This window comes from Helianthus annuus, chromosome 3, assembly GCF_002127325.2.
Source record: "Helianthus annuus cultivar XRQ/B chromosome 3, HanXRQr2.0-SUNRISE, whole genome shotgun sequence".
Lineage (NCBI taxonomy): Eukaryota > Viridiplantae > Streptophyta > Magnoliopsida > Asterales > Asteraceae > Helianthus > Helianthus annuus.
The window spans coordinates 52,669,383-52,693,256 of NC_035435.2; the positions used below are offsets into that span (position 1 = coordinate 52,669,383).

General features: G+C 39.6%; 1 protein-coding gene across 1 annotated transcript; it reads right to left on the reverse strand.

The window, feature by feature from the left end:
• Positions 1-10,496: 10,496 nt before the first annotated feature.
• On the reverse strand, positions 10,497-12,586 carry LOC110927631. Its single transcript, XM_035988028.1, has 3 exons — positions 11,971-12,586; positions 11,006-11,059; positions 10,497-10,513 (listed from the first exon to the last, which is right to left on the reverse strand). Exons 1-3 carry the CDS (start codon positions 12,584-12,586, stop codon positions 10,497-10,499), a joined length of 687 nt encoding a protein of 228 aa, XP_035843921.1.
• Positions 12,587-23,874: the final 11,288 nt, after the last annotated feature.

A 23,874-nucleotide genomic window follows, 5' to 3' on the forward strand; every position in this document is an offset into this window, starting at 1 on the left:
GTGCTCGAACACAAAGCTCGGGATGGGTGCGGCAGAAGATGCCTGATCGGGGTCCGAGTCATGCACAAAATGCTGCGTGCTCACCTCGTGAGACGGTGCAGATGCCACAGACTCAAAGGAGCCTGGGACTGGCGAATGGGCGGGCGAGTCCTCAACTGGAGCACCAGCAATCATCAAAAGATCGCCAGCGGGAAGAGGGGCTGCATCAGGAATCTCATCCTCGTAAGGCTCGTCCTCAAAGAGATCAATGTCGCCGTCAGCCTCGGCGTCGGGTAGCAAGTCGTATGCTAGATAAGAAGCAAGGGGTATGGGAGCTGGAATCGCTACCAAGGGAAGATACTCAGCAGGATCTCCATCAATAGGCTCATAAGCACCCTCGGGTAGAGCGAAGGGCAAGGAGTCATCATCATCGGTGCTGGTGAAGTCGGAGGTATGCACCTCGTGCTCTGAAGACACAATGTCGTCCGATACTACGGGTAAAGGTCCGGTGGTATCCGAATCACATACGCATAAACATGTCGCATGCCACGGGTGATTCATAATGTCAGTTACACAATCACAAACATGCACAAATAATCAGTAAATCAGGTAATCACACAAGTTACCAAGTAATATTCACATAATCCTCCTAGTCCCACTAGCCTCCCAGCCTCCCAGACTGTCCTTCCTAGTCCCACTAGCCAACTTTCCCAGCCTCCCAGACTGACTTCCTAGTCCCACTAGCCAATTTTCCCAGCCTCCCAGACTGACTTCCTAGTCCCACTAGCCAATTTTCCTAGCCTCCCAGACTGACTCCCTAGTCCCACTAGCAAACTTTCCCAGCCTCCCAGACTGACTCCCTAGTCCCACTAGCAAATTCTCCCAGCCTCCCAGACTGACTCCCTAGTCCCACTAGACAACTACCTCGATCCATCAGATCGAGCCTCGGCCTCCCAGACCGAGCCTCAGTCTCCCAGACCGAGCCTCAGCCTCCCAGACTGAGCCTAAAAATAATAAATAAAATATGCTCAACATTTGTTTATAAAAACGTTTTGGATCTGGACTTAAGTGGTATGCAGTAAAAATGTTTTCGTGAGAGCCCTAGTGATCATAGTCTAGACTCGAGAAGGAATCCTAGTTCGCTATGATCAGAGCTCTGATACCAAGCTGTCACACCCTGGCTTTGCGGAAGCGTGGTTAATTTGGTGTGACTTCTTAATACCATAGCTTAATCATAACAAAGCTATATGAATTAAAATACACAAGATCATCCATTGATAATAAAAATATTAAACATTGTCTTAACGGGTAAACACCCAACAACCATAACTTTGTCTATACATTACAAATGCAAACTTAAAGTAAACATGGTTCAGGGACTGTGACTTGTCCAGGAAAGAGTCACAAGCCTCGAACCCTGGATGACCTCGGGCCTAATGCAGCGGAAAACAAGCCATACCGCGCCAGATCGTTAGTTTCCTGAAATACATGTAAGTTGAAAAATCAACAATAATGTTGAGCGAGTTCATGCGAAAGTGAGTAAACAAACCTTTATCTTTATCAAAAACCTGGTATGTAGCAAATAAGGAAAAAGAGATCACCAATGGTTTGCAAGGCCATTGATATGTGTGAAGTGCAAGTAGGGATGACTCAAACCTAGCGGATTTATGCGTCGGGCACTAAGTCACCCCGAGGTCCGTTCAGCTGGACCTGGGGCTGGGCTCGCTACACCCAGATAGATCTACCGCTCCTGTCCCTCGGTCCTACTATGAGGATTAATGGCCTCAAGTTTCCGCCTACCCACTCACATGATCTAAGTAACAAACCTCCTTACGCTAACCATACCATGTATAAACATATTCATAATCATTGTAACATGTATTTCACCCCCGCAGTTTAGAAAACTGAAAACAGTTAAGAGAAAAGGGGGACATGAACTCACAGTCAGTGCGTAGCTAAATCAAGCACTCCAAATGTCCGAAAGCTGTGCAACGACCTACATGTGCTAATTCTATTAGACGGATGGCCGTGCTTTAGCTTTATAGTTTAATTTTCGGGAAACAGTTAGACAACTGTTCCTTGTACATAATTGGTAGTTAATTTCCTTCCCAAGGATGGGGGAATTAATACATGTGCGTTTATAATATTAAGTCTCACTTAATATATTTTATTTCTCATTCCAAAATATAATTATTCTTCTCAAAAATAATATATTTTCTCTTCGCATAATACTTTCCAAAATAATACGTTGACAATATCCGCATTTATGAATATTTCCGTATAAAGCGTAAGTTACGTTTTGGCGATTTAGTGGTAATAATAATTACCGTTGTAACTTATATGTTTGTCGTGTGGGCGTTGGTATTATTTTGGGTTCGTCACAGTTTGTAAATATTATTTTTACTCTAAAAATAATATTTATATATTTTCACAAAATAATCATAAATAGTGTGGTGAAAAATATATTTATCGAATAAATATTTATCATGTTTAGTTTTTGTGAAAATCCCACCTCCGATTATTTAATAAATAAAGTCATGGCGAAATATATTTTGAAAACATTTCAAAATAGTTTAACACTTGTAAATAATCCTAAGTGCTAGATTTTTAGAAAAATTTCGCCAGAGTTTCCCCTGTAACTGGAGGTGGCCACGCTTTCAAGCGTATCATTTTCTTTTACAAAATCACTTCAACAATTTCTTTAATCAACCAATCAAGTTCCGATACTTCAAACCAGTATCAATACATTAAACTTGTAGACTAGTATGTAAAATCGCATTATTACATGAACTTGTAATTTTTACGAAAACTATAGTGTAGATCTCCTTATATTTAGTGGATCTATGTATAAAATAGTTTAGTCTTGTAAAAACCCCGTTTTTGGAACAAATCATTCTTTACAACTTCCCGACAACTTTTGTAAAAAAATTGTTATTTTGTCGGATCTTTCGTTTCACAAGTGTTTATACACTTGTAGTTTGTAAAAATCATATTTATTAACATGTCATCCAACTTTTAAAATCATGATTTTCTCGACACTTGGTTCTACGAATATACCACTTGTACATACGTAGATCGGCTCGTTTTAAATACTATTTTACAAGTCAAAATACTTTTACACAAGTTCATGTTTCTCGTGTGGTGGAGTTTCACCTTTTAACCCTTGTACCACTAGAAACAAGCGTATGTCAAGACTCGTGATCTTAACAAAGTCGGGTTAAACGATGATAAGAGCCACCACAACGTAGATCGGGCCTCAATAATCAACATATTCGAATACTACGACTTTTACACGCGTTATAAGCTTTTAACCAACAATATTCGAGTTTTAGTAGTCTTTAAAGATTCAAAACGCATGATTCCAACTTTTAACCGTTAAAAATCATATTAACCACTTTAGATACGCTCGAGAGTGAGTTTTAAACATTATACCTCTAGCTCGGGGCTAGGGAAGAATCTAGTCGAAAATGGCGTGGATAAAAGCAAATGAACGAGGTCCTTCAACTTCCGCTTGCTTCAAGCTTCCTTATACGTGATCCTCGACACTTGTATAAGCTTGGAATGGCAAGATCAAAAACCGAAAGATGGATGGTTGGAGTGTGGGTGTTCGGCCGAGAATAGGGAGGAGAGGAGAGAGTAGAGTGTTGGTGAAATGTGTGTGTAATCTTGTGTGTTAAGTGTGGGTTTATATAGAGAAAATCAAGCGCTATCGTCCAACGGTTTCTTATGTCTCTAGATATCCACGAAATCAAATAAAATATCAAAAAGGTGTACTTGCCTTGTCCCTTGGTTTGGCCGAAATCTTTAGGGGGGGGGGTATCCGGTTGGATCTCGATTGTTCAGTTAGAGTTCAGTTAAGTTAAGTTGGTTACTTTTAGAGATTAACCCCGTTAGTTGTTTGACGCGTTATAAAGCGGGTGTTAGGGTAATCAGGGACCCTAACTGGCTCAGAAAAAGGCTAATAATATTTCTGGCAATATTTTTATGTTCCGGGTATAGTCCGGTTGTTCGGTTGGATAGTAATCCGTTAAAGTGCTTAAGTAATCCTTTAAGCGTCGTAAATAATATTTTTAGCAACACAATTTATTCTGCAAAGCGTCAGGAATATTTCCTCATATTTTGGCACTTTATTAATTAGCTAGAAGCTAGTGTGTTGATAAAAGTGTTGTGTTTTGTGCTTAGAGTACGTTTTAGGCACATCCAATCTCTATATCTTATTCCTAGAGACGTAGTTATACAACCCTTGTATCCTTACACGCACTATGGGTGTAGTAAAATATTTCTGGCTCATTCAGGCCTTTAGAGGCAGTGTCTGCCTGATGCTGGCTATATCAGCATGTTCAATAGGTTATCCGTCCAAATGCTACTGTGCTTTTGTGCATCATGTTTGTCACTAGAGTTCAGTAAGTAAATAATGTAGTGACAGAAAATCAAAGTATGATGCAGATATGTACAAGTATCAACAATCAAGTAGCAGTTTATCAGAAATCTCAGTTAAGCACAGTAATTAGGCAACAATTAATAGTTAATTTAGTCGTACGGATACCTGGTTTTGTGAGGGTTGTCACAGTCACAATGTAACAATCCAGCATATATTTCGTTGGGCAGCGCTGATGCTATGATACTAAATGCTTTAGCATCTAGTTCAAATTTTTGATAATCCGTTTCAGTATAATTTTCAACAGGTTTTGGAACTTGTTTTTTAGCATCTTCAGCGCTTGGCACTGTAGGAACATGAGGACCAAAGATGACAAACTTCCAACAACCTGTGCTTTGTTGAGCGAGGATGTGACCCATCCTCCTCTGCCAGATGTTGTACTCATTTCTTTTTAGCATAGGTGGTTTAAAAAGAGAACCAATGTTGTTTTTATCGTCCTGAGATTGTGACGTCATTCTTGTTGTTTTACAGGTACTGAGAAATCAACTTTAATGGTGATTAATCCTTACTCTGTTTTTCAACGACGAACAAACGATCAGTATCAACTGTTTTGAGTTGAACTATTTACGTCAAAATGATTGTTAAATCAAATTTGACTGTCCAAGCTCTGATACCAATTGTTGGATCTGAGTTTGATTTTGATTGTATTTTATGTTTGAAAATAAGATGAAAATGGATGAGTGTGCAGCGGAATTTATAATGAAAACAAACTTTGCATACAATCAAACGAGAGTAATACTTTTATCAAACATCTTTACACAGAGAACCGAAAGATTGAATTTATTTCAACTACGATTACAATGATTGATGTAAGAATGCAAACTCCCCCTCAGCCAGAGCTCAGTAGTTTGTTCGTGCAAGAAGACGAATGATGCAAAGAGCTAATAGAACAGTACAAAGTACTGAACTATTTATAGGCACTTGCAAACTACTGAGCATCTTTGCTGACGTCACCATGAAAGTGACATCTAACCTCCTAACAAACTCTAACCTCTGATCTATAAAGACACTGCTTGTGTTAACTACTGCTAATACATTCTATTACAAAACAGACTTTAGAACAGCTGCTGCAACCTTCTAGTGCTGTGAACCCAACAGCACTTGTCCGGATCAGCAGTGCTTGACTCAAGGCAGTAGATTGAATCAGCAGGACTTTAGTCTTCCATCAGATCTTTAGTTGAGCAGCAGTTATGGGTCAGCAGTTTAGCAAGATCAGCAGATAGGAGGTCATCAGTAGTTGTAATCACTTTCAAGGGGAGAGATTTGTATATCAGCATCTGCTTATTCAGAATCCACTGCTCTGATCCAGTTTTGGCTTTAATTATCTGTTCCTCTGATAGGGTTCAATCCCAACACTTCATCTACAGCGTTACATTGCTCTCCTCATTCACAATCTAGAGATTTAAGAACGCAATGAGAGATCTCACACATTGGTTTGTTCGTAGTTCAGATGATCCATTTGATCCCGATGCAGAGTATGTATAATTAATTCTCATAATTTAGGTTATTTTATGGATTTATGCTAATATCCTTATGATGCAAAATGTGGCCTAAATTCGACTTCTTTTTTCGTTTTTAGGAGATGGACCTACATTGTTTTCTATCCAAGTCTTTCATGGAGGTTATTTTGAGAATTATCCAGGTAGAAGGTATGTTCATGGTAAAATGAACTATGTGGACATGATAGATGATGATGAGTTCTCAGTATCGGAGTTCAATGACATGTTTAAGATGTTGGGCTATTCAGGTGATGATGTAGTGTATTACCATTTTAGGATTCCTGGGCAAAATTTAGATAATGGCTTAGAGCTCTAGGAACCCATCAAGATGTTTTAAATATGTGCCAATATATAGACAAGGTAAAAGTTATCGATGTATACGTTGAACATTGGGTTACACGTTTGAGCACATATTTGCAGTCACCAAATGGGGGTAGCAATGTTGTAATTGAAGAGATTATTGACGCTGATCATGGAATCAAAGTAGTATGCAGGTGTAACACCTCGGAAAAACCCGACCAATATTATAAAGACACGTGTCATGAAAAGTAAACGTGTTATAAACCCGGATCAAGTTGAAAGATGTATGGTAGATTAAAAAGTCTCAACATGTTAATTAATACCTCTGAGTGACCTTTTTATAAATCCCAAACCTTAATATGTTTTATAAACATCTGATTTATTAAAATCCGGTTATTTTTTATAGTGTATAATTCAAATTTGCATAAGAAATGGATCCTATGTGTTCTTACGATAATTTCCCTTCAAAAACCTTCATCAATAAAGTCCAAGGATGTGTAAGTGCATGGCAACACTTTCATGAGTAAGCAAGTCTGATTATATGGCCCACTTTGCTGAAAAAGACCTGAGATTCGAAGATATAAAGATTGCATGGTCAAAACTTAAAAGTTTACAAATTTTTGTCTTCTGGGCATCGGTTACGGACCGTATGGGATAAGGCTTACGGTTCGCAAGGACTGTAACTGGGCATTTCAGTTCAGAGTTGGTTGCGGACCGTAGCAAATTGGACTTACGGTCCGTGAGAGGTGAATACGGACCGCAAAGGTTTTTGCTTACGGTCCGTAAGGCTGTCGCTGGCAGTTAAAATTGACAGTTGCCTGTTACAGCAGGTTGCACCGACTTACTTGCATGGTTTTCGAAATACAGGAGTTTGGCCAGTGGTTTTACGTACATAGGGACACATGGGATCATCAGGAAACATTTGTAGACTTATGTGTGATGATCTTATTGCATTTAGCTCACTATATAAGAACTTGATGTTGCAACCATTTTGCTTGCTCACTTCAACTCACTTCAAGGACTTCTCTGGAGCTTCCTGATCTTCTCACAAGTTTCCTTAAGTTCCAAAATCGTTCTTAGGACCTTTGTAAGTGTCCTTAACCTCCTAATTTCAGTTTTAATTAGTTTAATGACCAAAAGTCAAACTTATCGTAATTAAGGTTTGACTTAGTGATTAATCACTAATGGTCCAGTCTTTAGTCAAATTAAAAGTAGGTATAAGTTGGTAATTATGTAGGTAATAAACCCCTAAGAGGGCACCTACTGATTATCACCATAACTTGGTCAAATGCCGGGTCAAACCTAATAATAAAAAGTCAACAGAAAGCTATTTTGCAAATAAATTCATGATTAGCAATGTAGAAGCTATGAAACCTGTTTTAACACTTGTATAACTTGGTAATTAGTATAAGAACATGTCTAAGCATGTTCAACCCGACAATTTCAAGTTTAGGATCGGTTCACAACCGAAAGTCGCAAAAGTTGACTTTTGTCTTGACTTTCAGTTCTGACCCGATTTAGATTATTTTAGAAATGCCTTAGAGCTCTATTAGGACCAGGTTATAGGTTAGTATGACCCTCTGAGGTTATACAACTTGGTTCCTTAGTTATCCGATTCATGTGCATGTTTCCGTTATATGCCTAAATGTTGACCATTATGCCCTTTTGACCTTAAAACGAGATTTTTTGAAAATGTGAAAGGACAATAACCTTTGTTACTGATTTATAAACTTGTGCTAAAAATTTGACATCGGTTTGAGGTCTAGATTAAGAGTTATGCTCAATATCGTAATTAGAAAGCTTTTTATTAATTAAACGACATTATTAGCATAAAGCCTATCTAAACCCAAATTTTGACACCAAGCTTTTTACCTACTGATGTAATATAATATTTTGAGATTTTTGAAGATTTTTATTTATTTTTAAACTGATCATATCATAGGATTCTAGCTTTGATTCGGTAATTATCGGTTATACCCTTTTCTTGAATAAAATGAGTTTTACATAATATTTTGATACCAAACTTTTTGCTACTTATTTTATATGGTAAATAAAATATTTTAAGCCTTCTAGAATGATAAAAATATCAGCTTTTCTTATAAGACCCGGAAATCACTTAAAACCGCCTTTTTACGCGTTTTAAACGCATAGTAAAAGTTAAAACTATTTTAAACATATAAGACTTAATACCTACTGATGTTTTTAGTACATTTTTATACTTTAATAGTAAGCAAAAGTTTTAAACTCAGATTTCCAGATTTGACCTTTAAAGCTTATGTGAAATTACCAAAATGCCCCTTCGGTGCATAGTTTGGTTATAAATAATAAATTTCACATATATGCAATACCCTACTGATATAACTTATTAAATTGAGTATTTTTACTGATTATATCAGAACTGAACCTCAGATTAATATATGAACTCTTTTATAAGCCTTTAAATGACCAAAATACCCCTACGGAAGATATCCTACTGATATCACAGCATATTTAAGGCATATTAACTTAGGAAATTTGTTCATGACTCATATGTTTAAATGCAGTAGGTATTAAGTCTTATATGTTTAAAATATAAGACTTACCAGTGAAAACTGACGTATTTTCCCAAAAAGGTTAAATGCAGGTACTAATCGAAATAGGCTGGCTTCTCCTAGCATCAATAAAGAGTCTTGCAAGCTTAGATGTTAAGAATCTGTTGAACAATGATCCTTTTAAATTTTGATCCGCCTGTGGATCTTTTACAACCGTTTTTGTAATACTTAATATTACTCTTCATCGGTTTGTAATGTATTTATCTTTTGCTTCCGCTGTGCATTAAATTGTGTTGTTTGACTAAGACGATATCAACTACGTCACGATACTCCCCACCGGGCCCACCGGTAATACGTGGAAATATCGGGGTGTGACATGTTGGTATCAGAGCCAACATTGAGTGAATTAAACAATAGCTTTTGTGTTTAATCTCAATGACACAGTTTGCACATTCCTCGACTTCCGAGTCTAGACAAAGGACATAGGACTAATCCTAATTCTTTTTATTTTGCTCTTTATATGTTTCCTTTATTGTTCTCCTTGTTTATGTTGACAGGACCAAAAATGCCGCCACGAAGAAGAGGAGGAAGAGGAAAGGCGCCAATTACTGGCCACGACCATGAAGCCGAGCCTTCTCAGTGACGAACTCCGTCGGTGACAATGAGCACAAGTCCCTAAGAAGATTGGAGGACGTATTTAGAGCCCGCAAGGCGTTCGGTCTCGCTAAGCTCTTCGCCATCATACCATGACTCCTTCGGATTCCATCAAGGCGACGAGTCCGATCATTCTCGTCGTTCCTACCTTCCACTGCAGCGGTCAGGGTCGCACCACGCCTTTGAAGACCCGACCCCGTTCTTCTAGAGCCGGTTCAACCCGGCCAACCAGGTGCAAGAACCAATGGGTTTTAACCCATTGGGACCAGAAGATCACTTCTCCGGTGACCATGCTATGGACATGGATGAAGACACTGATCCTGCCGAGCCATCGTCCGGAACACCTACTCACCCCATCGAGATTTCGGATGGGTCAACCTTTCATGGATCACCTTATCGTGGTCCAGACAGCTACGAGGAGAGATTCGCCCAATATGACTGGGTGTTTACTCCCTCCTACCACTCAGCACCACAGCAGCAACCGAAGGATCCTTCTGAGGATTCACGTTTTGTAGCGGTCACTCCACCGCCACCACTGCCGCCAGAGCAGCAACCGCCTTCGGAGCCACCGAGGCGTAGAAGATCAGGAGCACGGATGTCCGTGCGAAGGGGGATTCCATTTCTGCACCCATCAACACTCCAGTGGCAGTCATTACCCGCCACTATATGAAGACCCACAGATGAGTGGGCCTTCAAACCCTGTTTCCGAGGTGGGCTCTGCGCCAGTCGCACCACCACCAGTGGGTTATGATAACCAGATTCCTGCATACGCCGGTTCAGCGGCGTACAACCCTTTTGAGGATAACTTAAGACTTGAAATAACAAGTTAAATTCATATTTTCGACAAAAATCGGGCATGACCCATTCGTACAATGAGCATGCCCCTGTTTCATACAACTTTCATACAAAATATTCCATGACCCTTACGACTAGACACAACGAAAATCCAAGAAAAACATAAACTTTTGACCAATACATCTACTAACTAGTTTAGACAAACTTTCACAATTATTGACCCGAAACATTAAAGCAACTAGCGGAAGCGCTTGATATGTTAAGTGGTGATCACGTGCTCGCTTCAATTCGCCATATAGTCTACGATGAGGATTTACCTACATTAGCAAGAAATTTCAAAGGTTAGTTATCATGCTCGCTAATCATAATTCTTTTATTTTAGTTCCATCCGTATACGAACTTTTAACCATTTTACGCATTCGACTACCCAAAAACTTGGGTATAGCATAAACACTCTCAATGAGAGTTAAGCATACGCGTTCGACCCGTTTGATTGGGTTATTTGCTTTCAACATAAACTCTTCTTTCCATCCGTAGAACGGATTAAGCATCTAGCATTCGTTATAACATTCAAAACCACCCGTTCAAGACGAATGGTATCATATCATTACTCGACCTAGTTACTCGAACCGGTCAATTTGCTTACCATAGCTTAACCTTCATTAGCTTAGCCAAATCCACAAGGGATTTGCTATTCATTTACTAGTCACCGTATCCATTATAGCAAGAAATAATCATTATAATACAATTTGCTCGACACAATTACTAATCAAAAATTTAAGTAAAGATTTGTATGTCACGAAACATACCTTTGTCTTGTGAGCTTTCCGACTTCCTAGTATTGGAACCTTCTTCCTTCACGCCTATAACAACATATTCATTCGTTTATTTAGTACATCTAAATTTCATTCTTTCATCTTACAAATTATACACATTTTTCTTCTAAGCATTTCATCAAACACTTGGTGGTCATCAAATTTACACATAATATTTACAACATACAAAAACATGAATTTCTACTAATTCATCCTATAACTCATCATAATCAATTCAAGTTCATACCTTTCTTTTATTCTACATAATTTCATCCATCAATCATGTGTCACAATAAACTTTCTACATTAAAAATCTAGTTATAAGATATTACTCAATCACCCTACATTTATCATCTTCCTAACAAGTGGGTTTTTACTACAATCATAACAATTTATCAAAATCAAACATAAATTCTGCCATTATACTTATCCTACTCCTTAATCCTAACTTAATCTCACAATTTTCATGTCATGCACTCATGCTTGGGTCAATACCCACCTCCTACAATTTAACAATTCATGAAATTGAACTTACCCTCTTCAAGAATCAAGTTAGGAGCTTGCAATTTACTGTTTGTGCCTTGGGATTCCTTGGAATTTTATAGAAATCGATGGAGTTGAGAAAGCTAGGGTTTTCTCCTTCCCTGGCCCTTGTTCGTTCGACCAGACCCAACACACACTCACTGTGTGTTGGTTTTTAATCTATAATTTCTTTTTATCATTTAGTTTTTGGCATGTTACACTTTTGGTCCCTCAAAATTAGTTTCTTAATTAATTTTGGCACCACACATTCATTGTTTAATTTTTGCATTACGTTTCATAAACTAAGAAGAGCTTTCTGAATTAATTTCTTTTAACTTATGCTTAGTTAACATTTTTGGGGTGTTACAAGTCTACCCCCCTTAAAAAGGTTTCGTCCCCGAAACCTGGCACAAACATATTTTTAAGTGTATACGTACCAAAAAGGAACGGGTAATGCTTCTTCATCTCGTCTTCCGCTTCCCATGTAAGTTCCGACCCCTTTCGGTGCCGCCATTGCACCAATACTTGCCGAACTGCTTTGTTGCGGAGCTTCCTTACCTTGACATCTTTAATGGCTATTGGTCTTTCAACATAATTCAACCCCTTGTCTAACTCGATGTCATCGAGTGGTACTAACGCGGTTTCATCCGCAAGACACTTTCTCAATTGCGACACGTGGAAGGTATTGTGAATTCCGTCTAAAGCAGGCGGTAATTCTAATCGGTATGCAACCCTTCCAACACGAGCCAAGATTTTAAACGACCCAATATAACGAGGACCCAACTTACCACGTTTGCGAAAGCGGATTATACCCTTCCATGGGGACACTTTCAGCAGAACCAAGTCTCCGACTTGAAATTCAATGGGACGTCTTCTTTTATCAGAATAAGCCTTCTGTCTATCCTGGGCTGCTTTCAGTCGAGCTCTAACCAACTTAATCTTTTCATTCGTTACTGCTATTAATTCACTTGGCGCAAGCTCTCTTTGCCCTATTTCTCCCCAGCATACGAGAGTTCTACACTTCCTCCCGTACAGTAATTCATACGGAGCCATTTGAATACCACTATGGTAACTATTATTATAGGAAAATTCCACTAGTGGTAAATGGTCATCCCAACTTCCCCTAAAATCTAGGGCACACGCCCTCAGCATATCAACAAGTGTTTGAATGGTTCTTTCTGACTGGCCGTCAGTTTGAGGGTGGTAGGCAGTGCTTATGTGTAATTTCGTACCCACACTCTTGTGAAACTTTTGCCAGTAACGGGAAGTAAATCTAGTGTCTCGATCCGAGACAATTGACACGGGCACGCCGTGTCGAGATATAATCTCGTTCATGTAAATCCCCGCCTTTTTCTCGGAAGAGTAGGCTTCTTTAATAGGTAGGAAATGAGCGCTTTTCGTAAGTCGGTCCACGATTACCCATATCGCATCATGTCCCTTTTTCGTTCTAGGAAGCTTGGTTACCAAATCCATCGTTAATTCCTCCCACTTCCATTGCGGTATCTCCAAGGGTTGTAATCCCCCGTATGGCTTTTGATGCTCGGTTTTCACTTGGGAACATGTTAAGCATTTCGCGACATATTTGACTATATCGCGCTTCATGCCCGGCCACCAATAGTTGGCCTTCAAATCCCGATACATCTTTGTAGCCCCCGGGTGGACCGAATATCGTGACTTATGTGCCTCGTCAAGTAGAGCAGTCTTGACTTCACAGAATCAGGGTATCCAAATTCGGCCGAATCGCGTTTTGAGTCCGGTCGAATTTTCTTCTAATTTATCGATTACACCTTTTAGTCTTTCCTTCTTTAAGTCTTCCGCTCCAAGCGACTTTGTTTGAGATTCACGTATCTTTTCAAGTAATCGTGGCGTAACAATCATCTTCATGGACTTTACACGAAGAGGGGACGGATACTCTCTTCGGCTTAACGCGTCGGCTACTACGTTTGCTTTTCCCGGGTGATAAAGGATATCACAATCATAATCTTTGATAAGTTCCAGCCATCTCCGTTGCCTCATATTTAAATCTTTCTGCTCGAAAAGGTACTTGAGGCTTTTATGATCTGAGTAAATGGTGCATCTCGTGCCGTACAAATAATGTCTCCAAATCTTTAAGGCGAACACTATCGCTGCCAATTCTAGATCGTGAGTCGGGTAGTTTACTTCATGCGGCTTCAATTGTCTTGAAGCATAAGCGATGACTCTTCCCCTTTGCATCAAGACGCAGCCTAATCCCTGGTGTGAAGCGTCTGAGTAGACCACCAAGTCTTCAGTTCCATCCGGTAATGTTAGAACCGGGGGACGGGATAGTTTCTCCTTTAACATTTGAAAAGCCTCCTCCTGATCTTTACCCCACACAAACCTCTCTTTCTTTCTTGTCAGTTTTGTTAAGGGTAAGGCTATCTTCTAAAAATCCTGTATGAATCTTCTATAGTACCCGGCAAGGCCCAGAAAACTTCTTATCTCTGTTGGGTTCTTCGGAGAGACCCACTTCATTACAGCATCAATCTTTGAAGGATCAACTAAAACACCTTCCGCATTGATCACGTGACCCAGGAATTGCACCTCTCTGAGCCAAAAGGCACATTTTGAAAATTTTGCGTAAAGTTTCTCCTTACGAAGAATTTCGAGTGCTTCACGCAAGTGCCTTGCATGTTCAGCTTTGCTTCGCGAATAAACTAAAATATCATCTATGAACACGATTACCGATTTGTCTAACATGGGTCGGCACACCCGGTTCATAAGATCCATAAACGCAGCCGGCGCGTTCGTCAATCCAAAAGACATGACTAAAAATTCATAGTGCCCGTAACGGGTTCTAAACGCAGTCTTTGGAATATCTTCTTCCCGTACTCTAACTTGATGGTACCCCGAACGCAGGTCTATCTTGGAGAACCAACTCGCCCCTTGTAATTGATCAAAAAGGTCGTCAATTCTAGGTAAAGGGTAGCGGTTCTTTACGGTCAGCTTGTTTAATTCTCTATAGTCGATGCACATACGCATCAACCCGTCTTTCTTTTTAACAAATAGAACGGGTGCTCCCCAAGGCGACACACTTGGGCGTATGAAGCCCTTATCTAGAAGATCTTGTAATTGTGTCATTAACTCCCGCATCTCGGTGGGAGCAAGTCTATAGGGAGCCTTCGCAACGGGCTTTGCACCCGGGTTTAATTCGATGCGAAATTCTATTTCTCTTTCGGGAGGGAGTCCCGGCAATTCTTCCGGGAACACATCCGGAAATTCATTCACGACCTCAACGTCTTCAAGCTTCGGGAGAATTTGCTGAGCGTCTACCACATAAGCCAGGTATGCTCTATTTCCATTGCGTATATATTTAAAGGCTTGGATAAGGTTACACAATTTGGTTTCTACGTTTCTTTCCCCTTGAACACTCAATTGCCTTCCACTTGGGGCTTGAATAGACATTATCTTATTTTCACAATTAATTTCTACCCGGTGTCGTGCCAACCAATCCATTCCCACTATCATTTTAAATTCCCCTAGGACCATAGGTATGAGATCAATTTCGAACTCCTCATCTTCCATTATGAATTTACATTTCCTACATATCTCATGTAGCATATGGATCTTACTATCAGCTATTTCTACTTCTAAAGGCGTCGACAATCGTTCAATCTTAAAGGACGGATGTTGTATAACTTCATTCGAAATAAATGACATGGTAGCTCCAGTATCGAATAGAACATAAACCGGTATGGAGTTTAGTAAGAAGATACCTGAAATCACATTCGGGTGAGACTTGGCTTCTTCGGATGTAATCTGGAACACCCTCCCTTTCGCTTTAGAACCCTCTTGCTTCTTATCTTCTTTCTTTGACTCTTGCTGAAGTTTTGGGCATTCCGATTTAACATGCCCTTTTTCAAAACAATGAAAGCAAGTCTTCGGGTTGTTTGGACACTGATAAGACGAATGCCCTTCCTTACCACATTTATAACACCCTTTCTTGCCTAACAAGCATTCCCCCGTATGAAGCTTTCCACAAGTCTTGCACGGCGTGATACCACTCTTCGACTTATCTTTTCTCCCTTGCTCTTGATACTTCCCCTTTTTGGCCGGGGTCGAACTTCCACCTTTTTCATTTGGTCTCTTTTCTCCACGTTCTTCTTGCCTCTTGATTTCGATTTCTCTATCCCGCGCTAGATTGATTAGCTCATCAAGAGTCTCACACTTCGAGGGAGTGATGAACTCCCTAAATTCTGCCTTTAACACCCCATAAAAGCGATTAATCTTCATCCTTTCAGTTTGCACAAACTCTCCACAAAACTTCATCTTATCCAAGAAAATGTTCGATATCTCATTTATCGTTTCGTTTTTCTGTCGGAGGTGTAAGAAATCCTCTTGAATCTTATCAACGGCTGACTGAGGGCAGTGATATTTCATAAAAGGATCCTTAAACTCTTGCCAGGTCATTGTTTGGAGCCTTTCTTCGCCTATCTCTTTACTGTGTGCATCCCACCAATCTTTTGCCTGAAAAGTGAGTTGGCCGGTAGCGAACATCACCTTATCTTCGTTATCACAACGACTTCGAATAAACACCGCTTCTATATTTGAAATCCATCTTTGGCATGCAATCGGGTCAATTTTACCATCATACGTTGCGGGTTGGCATGCCATGAAGTCTTTATACGTGCACCTACGTTCCTTGCTTTTGTTTCTAGATCCCTCTAATAATTCTTTCAGTTCTTCAATCTTGCTAGTCATCATAGCATCTACGACTCCCAAAACCCGGCTTTCCACCTCTTGAGCTATTCGCGGAAGATGGGCTTGCATAACCCCTTCCGCCACCTCCGTAACCCTACTGTTAAACGCTTCTTGCCGAGTTGCGTCATCATCCTCATTGACATTTCTTGCATCAGCCATCTACACAATATCATGCTTCTCGTTTAATACAAATTACAAACTTTCCGCATATCATTACTCATTAATCATCATTCACTTAATCCATTTCATGTCATTTGCTTCATTTCTTTTGATTCTCACGAATCCATTCTCGTTGTAATCGCTAATTGTGATTACATACATTTGTTAAACCTTATATGGACACTACGTAGCCATGAAACAAGCTTTCGGACAAACCGGTAACACAAAGCATGAAAAACAAAACAATTTCAGCGTTTTGGCATAATGTAAGCCGTCGGCGACGGCTATTTGCCCGTCGGCGACGGGCTCGTATAATGACCGTCGGATGATTTTTCCCGTCGGCAGGTAGTTTAGGCGTCGAACAAAATGATGCCGTCGGCGACGGGGGTTAACCCGTCGGCGACGGGCTTCCGTTTTGCAAAAACGCTGCAGTTCCATTTTTTAAGCATTCTATTCGATTCCTTCCATTCCGTTCAGGTTCTACAGCTCCTGAACTTATCATGTGACCTTCTCATAAATCTTTTTAGTTATTTCCATCATACTCACAAAAGAACGCAATTGCAACTTAATTATAACTTTAAAGTTACCTCTTAGGCGATCTTGGAGCGAGCACTCTTTCGAACGAGCCATCGGTTTGAGTTCAAGCACCGCGTTTAACGCTCGAATCCCTCAAACCTTGGCTCTGATACCAACTTGTTAGACCCGCTTATTTAGTCCTTATAAAACCATTTTCGAGGATAACTTAAGACTTGAAATAACAAGTTAAATTCATATTTTCGACAAAAATCGGGCATGACCCATTCGTACAATGAGCATGCCCCTGTTTCATACAACTTTCATACAAAATATTCCATGACCCTTACGACTAGACACAACGAAAATCCAAGAAAAACATAAACTTTTGACCAATACATCTACTAACTAGTTTAGACATACTTTCACAATTATTGACCCGAAACATTAAAGCAACTAGCGGAAGCGCTTGATATGTTAAGTGGTGATCACGTGCTCGCTTCAATTCGCCATATAGTCTACGATGAGGATTTACCTACATTAGCAAGAAATTTCAAAGGTTAGTTATCATGCTCGCTAATCATAATTCTTTTATTTTAGTTCCATCCGTATACGAACTTTTAACCATTTTACGCATTCGACTACCCAAAAACTTGGGTATAGCATAAACACTCTCAATGAGAGTTAAGCATACGCGTTCGACCCGTTTGATTGGGTTATTTGCTTTCAACATAAACTCTTCTTTCCATCCGTAGAACGGATTAAGCATCTAGCATTCGTTATAACATTCAAAACCACCCGTTCAAGACGAATGGTATCATATCATTACTCGACCTAGTTACTCGAACCGGTCAATTTGCTTACCATAGCTTAACCTTCATTAGCTTAGCCAAATCCACAAGGGATTTGCTATTCATTTACTAGTCACCGTATCCATTATAGCAAGAAATAATCATTATAATACAATTTGCTCGACACAATTACTAATCAAAAATTTAAGTAAAGATTTGTATGTCACGAAACATACCTTTGTCTTGTGAGCTTTCCGACTTCCTAGTATTGGAACCTTCTTCCTTCACGCCTATAACAACATATTCATTCGTTTATTTAGTACATCTAAATTTCATTCTTTCATCTTACAAATTATACACATTTTTCTTCTAAGCATTTCATCAAACACTTGGTGGTCATCAAATTTACACATAATATTTACAACATACAAAAGCATGAATTTCTACTAATTCATCCTATAACTCATCATAATCAATTCAAGTTCATACCTTTCTTTTATTCTACATAATTTCATCCATCAATCATGTGTCACAATAAACTTTCTACATTAAAAATCTAGTTATAAGATATTACTCAATCACCCTACATTTATCATCTTCCTAACAAGTGGGTTTTTACTACAATCATAACAATTTATCAAAATCAAACATAAATTCTGCCATTATACTTATCCTACTCCTTAATCCTAACTTAATCTCACAATTTTCATGTCATGCACTCATGCTTGGGTCAATACCCACCTCCTACAATTTAACAATTCATGAAATTGAACTTACCCTCTTCAAGAATCAAGTTAGGAGCTTGCAATTTACTGTTTGTGCCTTGGGATTCCTTGGAATTTTATAGAAATCGATGGAGTTGAGAAAGCTAGGGTTTTCTCCTTCCCTGGCCCTTGTTCGTTCGACCAGACCCAACACACACTCACTGTGTGTTGGTTTTTAATCTATAATTTCTTTTTATCATTTAGTTTTTGGCATGTTACACTTTTGGTCCCTCAAAATTAGTTTCTTAATTAATTTTGGCACCACACATTCATTGTTTAATTTTTGCATTACGTTTCATAAACCAAGAAGAGCTTTCTGAATTAATTTCTTTTAACTTATGCTTAGTTAACATTTTTGGGGTGTTACAGGAACTCTAACCACAAGAAGAATTCCGGGTTTAAAAGGGATGATCAGCAGTCGGGTGAGAAGCCCAAATGCAAAATCTGTAAGAAGCGCCATTTGGGGAGGTGCAGATACGAATCGAAATCCCAATCGCAGCCTAGGGCTTGTGGGATTTGTAAGTCAAGTGAGCACAAGAGTTAGACTGCAAGAAGATAAAGGATGTGACGTGCTATAACTGTAATGAGAAGGGGCACATCAAGTCTAACTGCCCAAAGTATGCAAAGAAGGCTGAGGAAGGCAAGAAAACTAATGCTAGGGTCTTCCAGATGAATGCACAGGAAGCGATCCAGAATGACAATGTGATAACATGTACCTTCCTTATTAATGATGTTTATGCAAGGGTACTATTTGATTCGGGTGCAGATAAGTCATTTGTTGATGATAAGTTTTGTAAGTTGTTAAATCTACCTGTTAGAACCCTAAGCATAAAGTATGAAGTAGAATTAGCCGATGGTAACATAGAAACCGCTTCAACCATGTTAGATGGATGTTTTATATCCATTAGGAACCACTCTTTTCTGTTGTCCTTGCTTCCTTTAAAGGTAACTGGTTTCGACATAGTAATAGGCATGGATTGGTTATCTCATAACCAAGCCCAGATTGTTTGCGACAAGAAACAAGTGGTAATCAAGACTCCGTATGGTGAGCCACTTGCCATACAGGGAGATACTCAGTATGGGTTGCCTAAGCAAGTGTCTATGCTTAAGGCGTCAAGGTGTATGAAGAAGGGTTGTGTCATTTATATGGCACATGTGACTATTGATGAACCAAAGCCCAAGATTGAAGACGTCCCTGTCATTTCATAATATCCAGAAGTATTCCCTGAAGAACTACCTGGCTTACCCCCAGATAGGCAAGTGGAGTTCAGAATCGACATTATTCCTAGAGCAGCACCTGTTGCAAGAGCACCTTACAGGTTAGCGCCAACAGAGATGAAAGAGTTGAGGACCCAACTGGATGAATTGTTGACAAAGGGATTTATTAGACCTAGTTCGTCTCCTTGGGGAGCACCAATCCTGTTTGTAAAGAAGAAGGATGGATCGATGCATCTATGCATCGATTACCGCGAGCTAAACAAGGTTACTATCAAAAATAGATATCCATTACCCAGGATCGACAATCTGTTCGATCAGCTTCAAGGAGCAAGTTACTTCTCTAAGATTGATTTAAGGTCAGGTTACCATCAGCTGAAGGTTAGAGATGAAGACGTACACAAGACTGCATTTAGGACTCGTTATGGTCACTACGAGTTCTTAGTGATGCCTTTTGGGCTCACTAATGCACCAGCAGCGTTCATGGATCTCATGAATCGCGTTTGCAAACCCTACTTGGACAAATTTATTATCGTCTTCATTGATGACATTCTGATTTATTCAAAGAATCAAGCTGATCATGAGAAGCATCTTCGTTGCATTCTTAAACTCCTTCAGCAAGAGAAGCTTTACGCCAAGTTTTCAAAGTGTGAATTCTAGCTTCGTGAAGTCCAATTCCTTGGACATGTGGTTAGTGAGCGTGATATCCAGGTGGATCCCGCTAAGATCGAAGCTATCATGAATTGGCAAGAACCGAAGACGCCCACATAGATTCGTAGTTTCTTGGGTTTGGTAGGATACTATAGGCGATTTATTGAAAACTTCTCAAGGATTGCAGCGCCCTTAACTTCACTAACCCGCAACAATATCAAGTTTGACTGGGGCCCTAAGCAGCAAGAATCCTTTGACATTCTCAAGCAGAAGTTGAGCAATGCACCTGTGTTGACATTGCCTGATTGAATAGAGGAATTTGTAGTATACTGCAATGTATCACACACTGGTTTGGGGTGCGTGCTCATGCAGAAAGGCAAGGTCATTGCCTATGCTTCCCGACAACTAAAAGTGCACGAGAAGAATTACACCACCCACGATTTGGAGCTGGGTGCCGTTGTGCTTGCACTAAAACTTTGGAGGCATTATCTATATGGTACTAAGTGTGTGATCTATTCTGATCACAAGAGCCTTCAACATCTGTTTAATCAGAAGGACTTAACATGAGGCAGCGACGATGGATGGAGACTTTAAATGACTATGATTGTGAAATCCGATACCATCCAGGCAAGGCGAATGTAGTCGCCGATGCCTTAAGTAGGAAGGAAAGGGTTAAGCCCATAAGAATCAATGCCAAAAGCATTGAATTAAAGAACAGTTTGAATGAAAAATTGTTAGCCGCGTAGAAGGAAGCTGTATTAGAAGCTAACTATCCAAATGAAAAACTAGGAGTCAATGCAGAATAGTTATCATGTGGCAAGGATGGACTAAGATTGAATGGACGGATATGGGTTCCAATCTATGGAGGACTTAGGGAAGTGATCCTTCAGGAAGCCCATAGTTCCAAGTATTCTGTTCATCCTGGAAGTGACAAGATGTACCAGGATTTAAAGGCAAATTATTGGTGGATAGGCTTGAAGAAGTCTATAGCCACTTATGTGGCCAAATGTCTGACATATGCTCAAGTTAAGGCAGAACATCAGAAGCCGTCAGGTTTGCTACAACAGCCTGAACTTCCCACCTGGAAATGGGAAATGGTGACTATGGATTTTATCACCAAATTACCAAAGACAAAGCGAGGAAATGATACTATTTGGGTTATAGTGGATAGACTGACTAAGTCAGCCCACTTCCTACCTATTAAGGAAACACATAGCTCAGATAAGTTAGCTCAGCTGTACGTGGATGAGATTGTATCTCTCCACGGGGTGCCAGTGTCTATCATTTCTGATAGGGATACAAGATATACATCGCACTTCTGGAAAAGTTTTCAGCAATCCCTAGGCACTCGATTGAACTTCAGCACAACATATCATCCTCAGATGGATGGTCAAAGCGAGCGAACAATTCAAACACTGGAAGATATGTTAAGGGCTTGTGTTATTAATCTAGGTGGAAGTTGGGATGATCATCTTCCACTGATCGACTTTTCGTACAATAATAGCTATCACTCCAGTATCCAAGCTGCACCATTTGAAGCTTTATATGGAAGAAAGTGCAGAACGCACGTTTGTTGGGCAGAAGTTGGAGATGTCCAACTAACAGGACCTGATATAGTCCTGGAAACGACAGATAAGATTGTACATATACGAGATCGTCTCAAAGCTGCCAGGGATAGGCAGAAAAGCTACGCAGATAAAAGGCGTAAACCTCTAAAATTTGAGGTAGGTGACAAAGTGTTACTGAAAGTATCACCCTGGAAAGGGGTAATGCGATTTGGTAAGAAAGGCAAGTTAAGCCCAAGATACATAGGACCATTCGAGATCATCGAATGTGTCGGAACAGTGGCTTACAAGTTAAATTTGCCTGAAGAGCTCAGTGGAATCCACAATGTATTTCACATCTACAATCTGAAGAAACGTCTACATGATGAATCGCTAGTCATACCACACACGGATGTGAATATTGATGAGAGCCTGAAATTTGTTGAAAAACCTTTGTCGATCGAGGATCGACAGGATAAGAAACTTCGAAAAAAACATGTACCAATTGTAAAGGTTAAATGGGATGCTCGTAGAGGTCCCGAGTATACGTGGGAGGTAGAATCCACAATGAAAGAGAAGTACCCTCATTTGTTCCAGTAAATCTCGAGGTTGAGATTTCTTTGAAGGGGGTGAGGATGTAACACCTCGGAAAAACCCGACCAATATTATAAAGACACGTGTCATGAAAAGTAAACGTGTTATAAACCCGGATCAAGTTGAAAGATGTATGGTAGGATTAAAAAGTGTCAACATGTTAATTAATACCTCTTAGTAACCTTTTTATAAATCCTAAACCTTAATATGTTTTATAAACATCTGATTTATTCAAATCCGGTTATTTTTTATAGTGTATAATTCAAATTGCATAAGAAATGGATCCTATGTGTTCTTACGACAATTTCCCTTCAAAAACCTTCATCAATAAAGTCCAAGGATGTGTAAGTGCATGGCAACACTTTCAAGAGCATGCAAGTCTGATTATATGGCCCACTTTGCTGAAAAAGACCTGAGATTCAAAGATATAAAGATTGCATGGTCAAAACTTAAAAGTTTAGAATTTTTTGTCTTTTGGGCATCGGTTACGGACCGTATCGGATAAGGCTTACGGTCCGCGAGGACTGTAACTGGGCATTTCAGTTCAGAGTTGGTTGCGAACTGTATCAAATTGGACATACGGTCCGTAAGAGGTGAATACGGACCGTAAAGGTTTTTGCTTACGGTCCGTAAGGCTGTCGCTGGCAGCTAAATTGATAGTTGCCTGTTACAGCAGGTTGCACCGACTTACTTGCATGGTTTTAGAAATACAGGAGTTTGGCCGGTGGTTTTACATGCATAAGGACACATGAGATCATCAGGAAACATTTGTAGACTTGTGTATGAGGATCTTATTGCATTTAGCTCACTATATAAGAACTTGATGTTGCAACCATTTTGATTGCTCACTTCAACTCACTTCAAGGACTTCTCTGGAGCTTCCTGATCTTCTCACAAGTTTCCTTAAGTTCCAAAATCGTGCTTAGGACCTTTGTAAGTGTCCTTAACCTTCTAATTTCAGTTTTAATTAGTTTAATGACCAAAAGTCAAACTTATCGTAATTAAGGTTTGACTTAGTGATTAATCATTAATGGTCCAGTCTTTAGTCAAATTAGAAGTAGATATAAGTTGGTAATTATGTAGGTAATAAACCCCTAAGAGGGCACCTACTGATTATCACCCTAACTTGGTCAAATGTCGGGTCAAACCTTATAATAAAAAGTCAACAGAAAGCTTTTTTGCAAATAAATTCATAATTAGCAATGTAGAAGCTATGAAACCTGTTTTAACACTTGTATAACTTGGTAATTAGTATAAGAACATGTCTAAGCATGTTCAACCCGACAATTTCAAGTTTAGGATCGGTTCACAACCGAAAGTCGCAAAAGTTGACTTTTATCTTGACTTTCAGTTCTGACCCGATTTAGATTATTTTAGAAATGCCTTAGAGC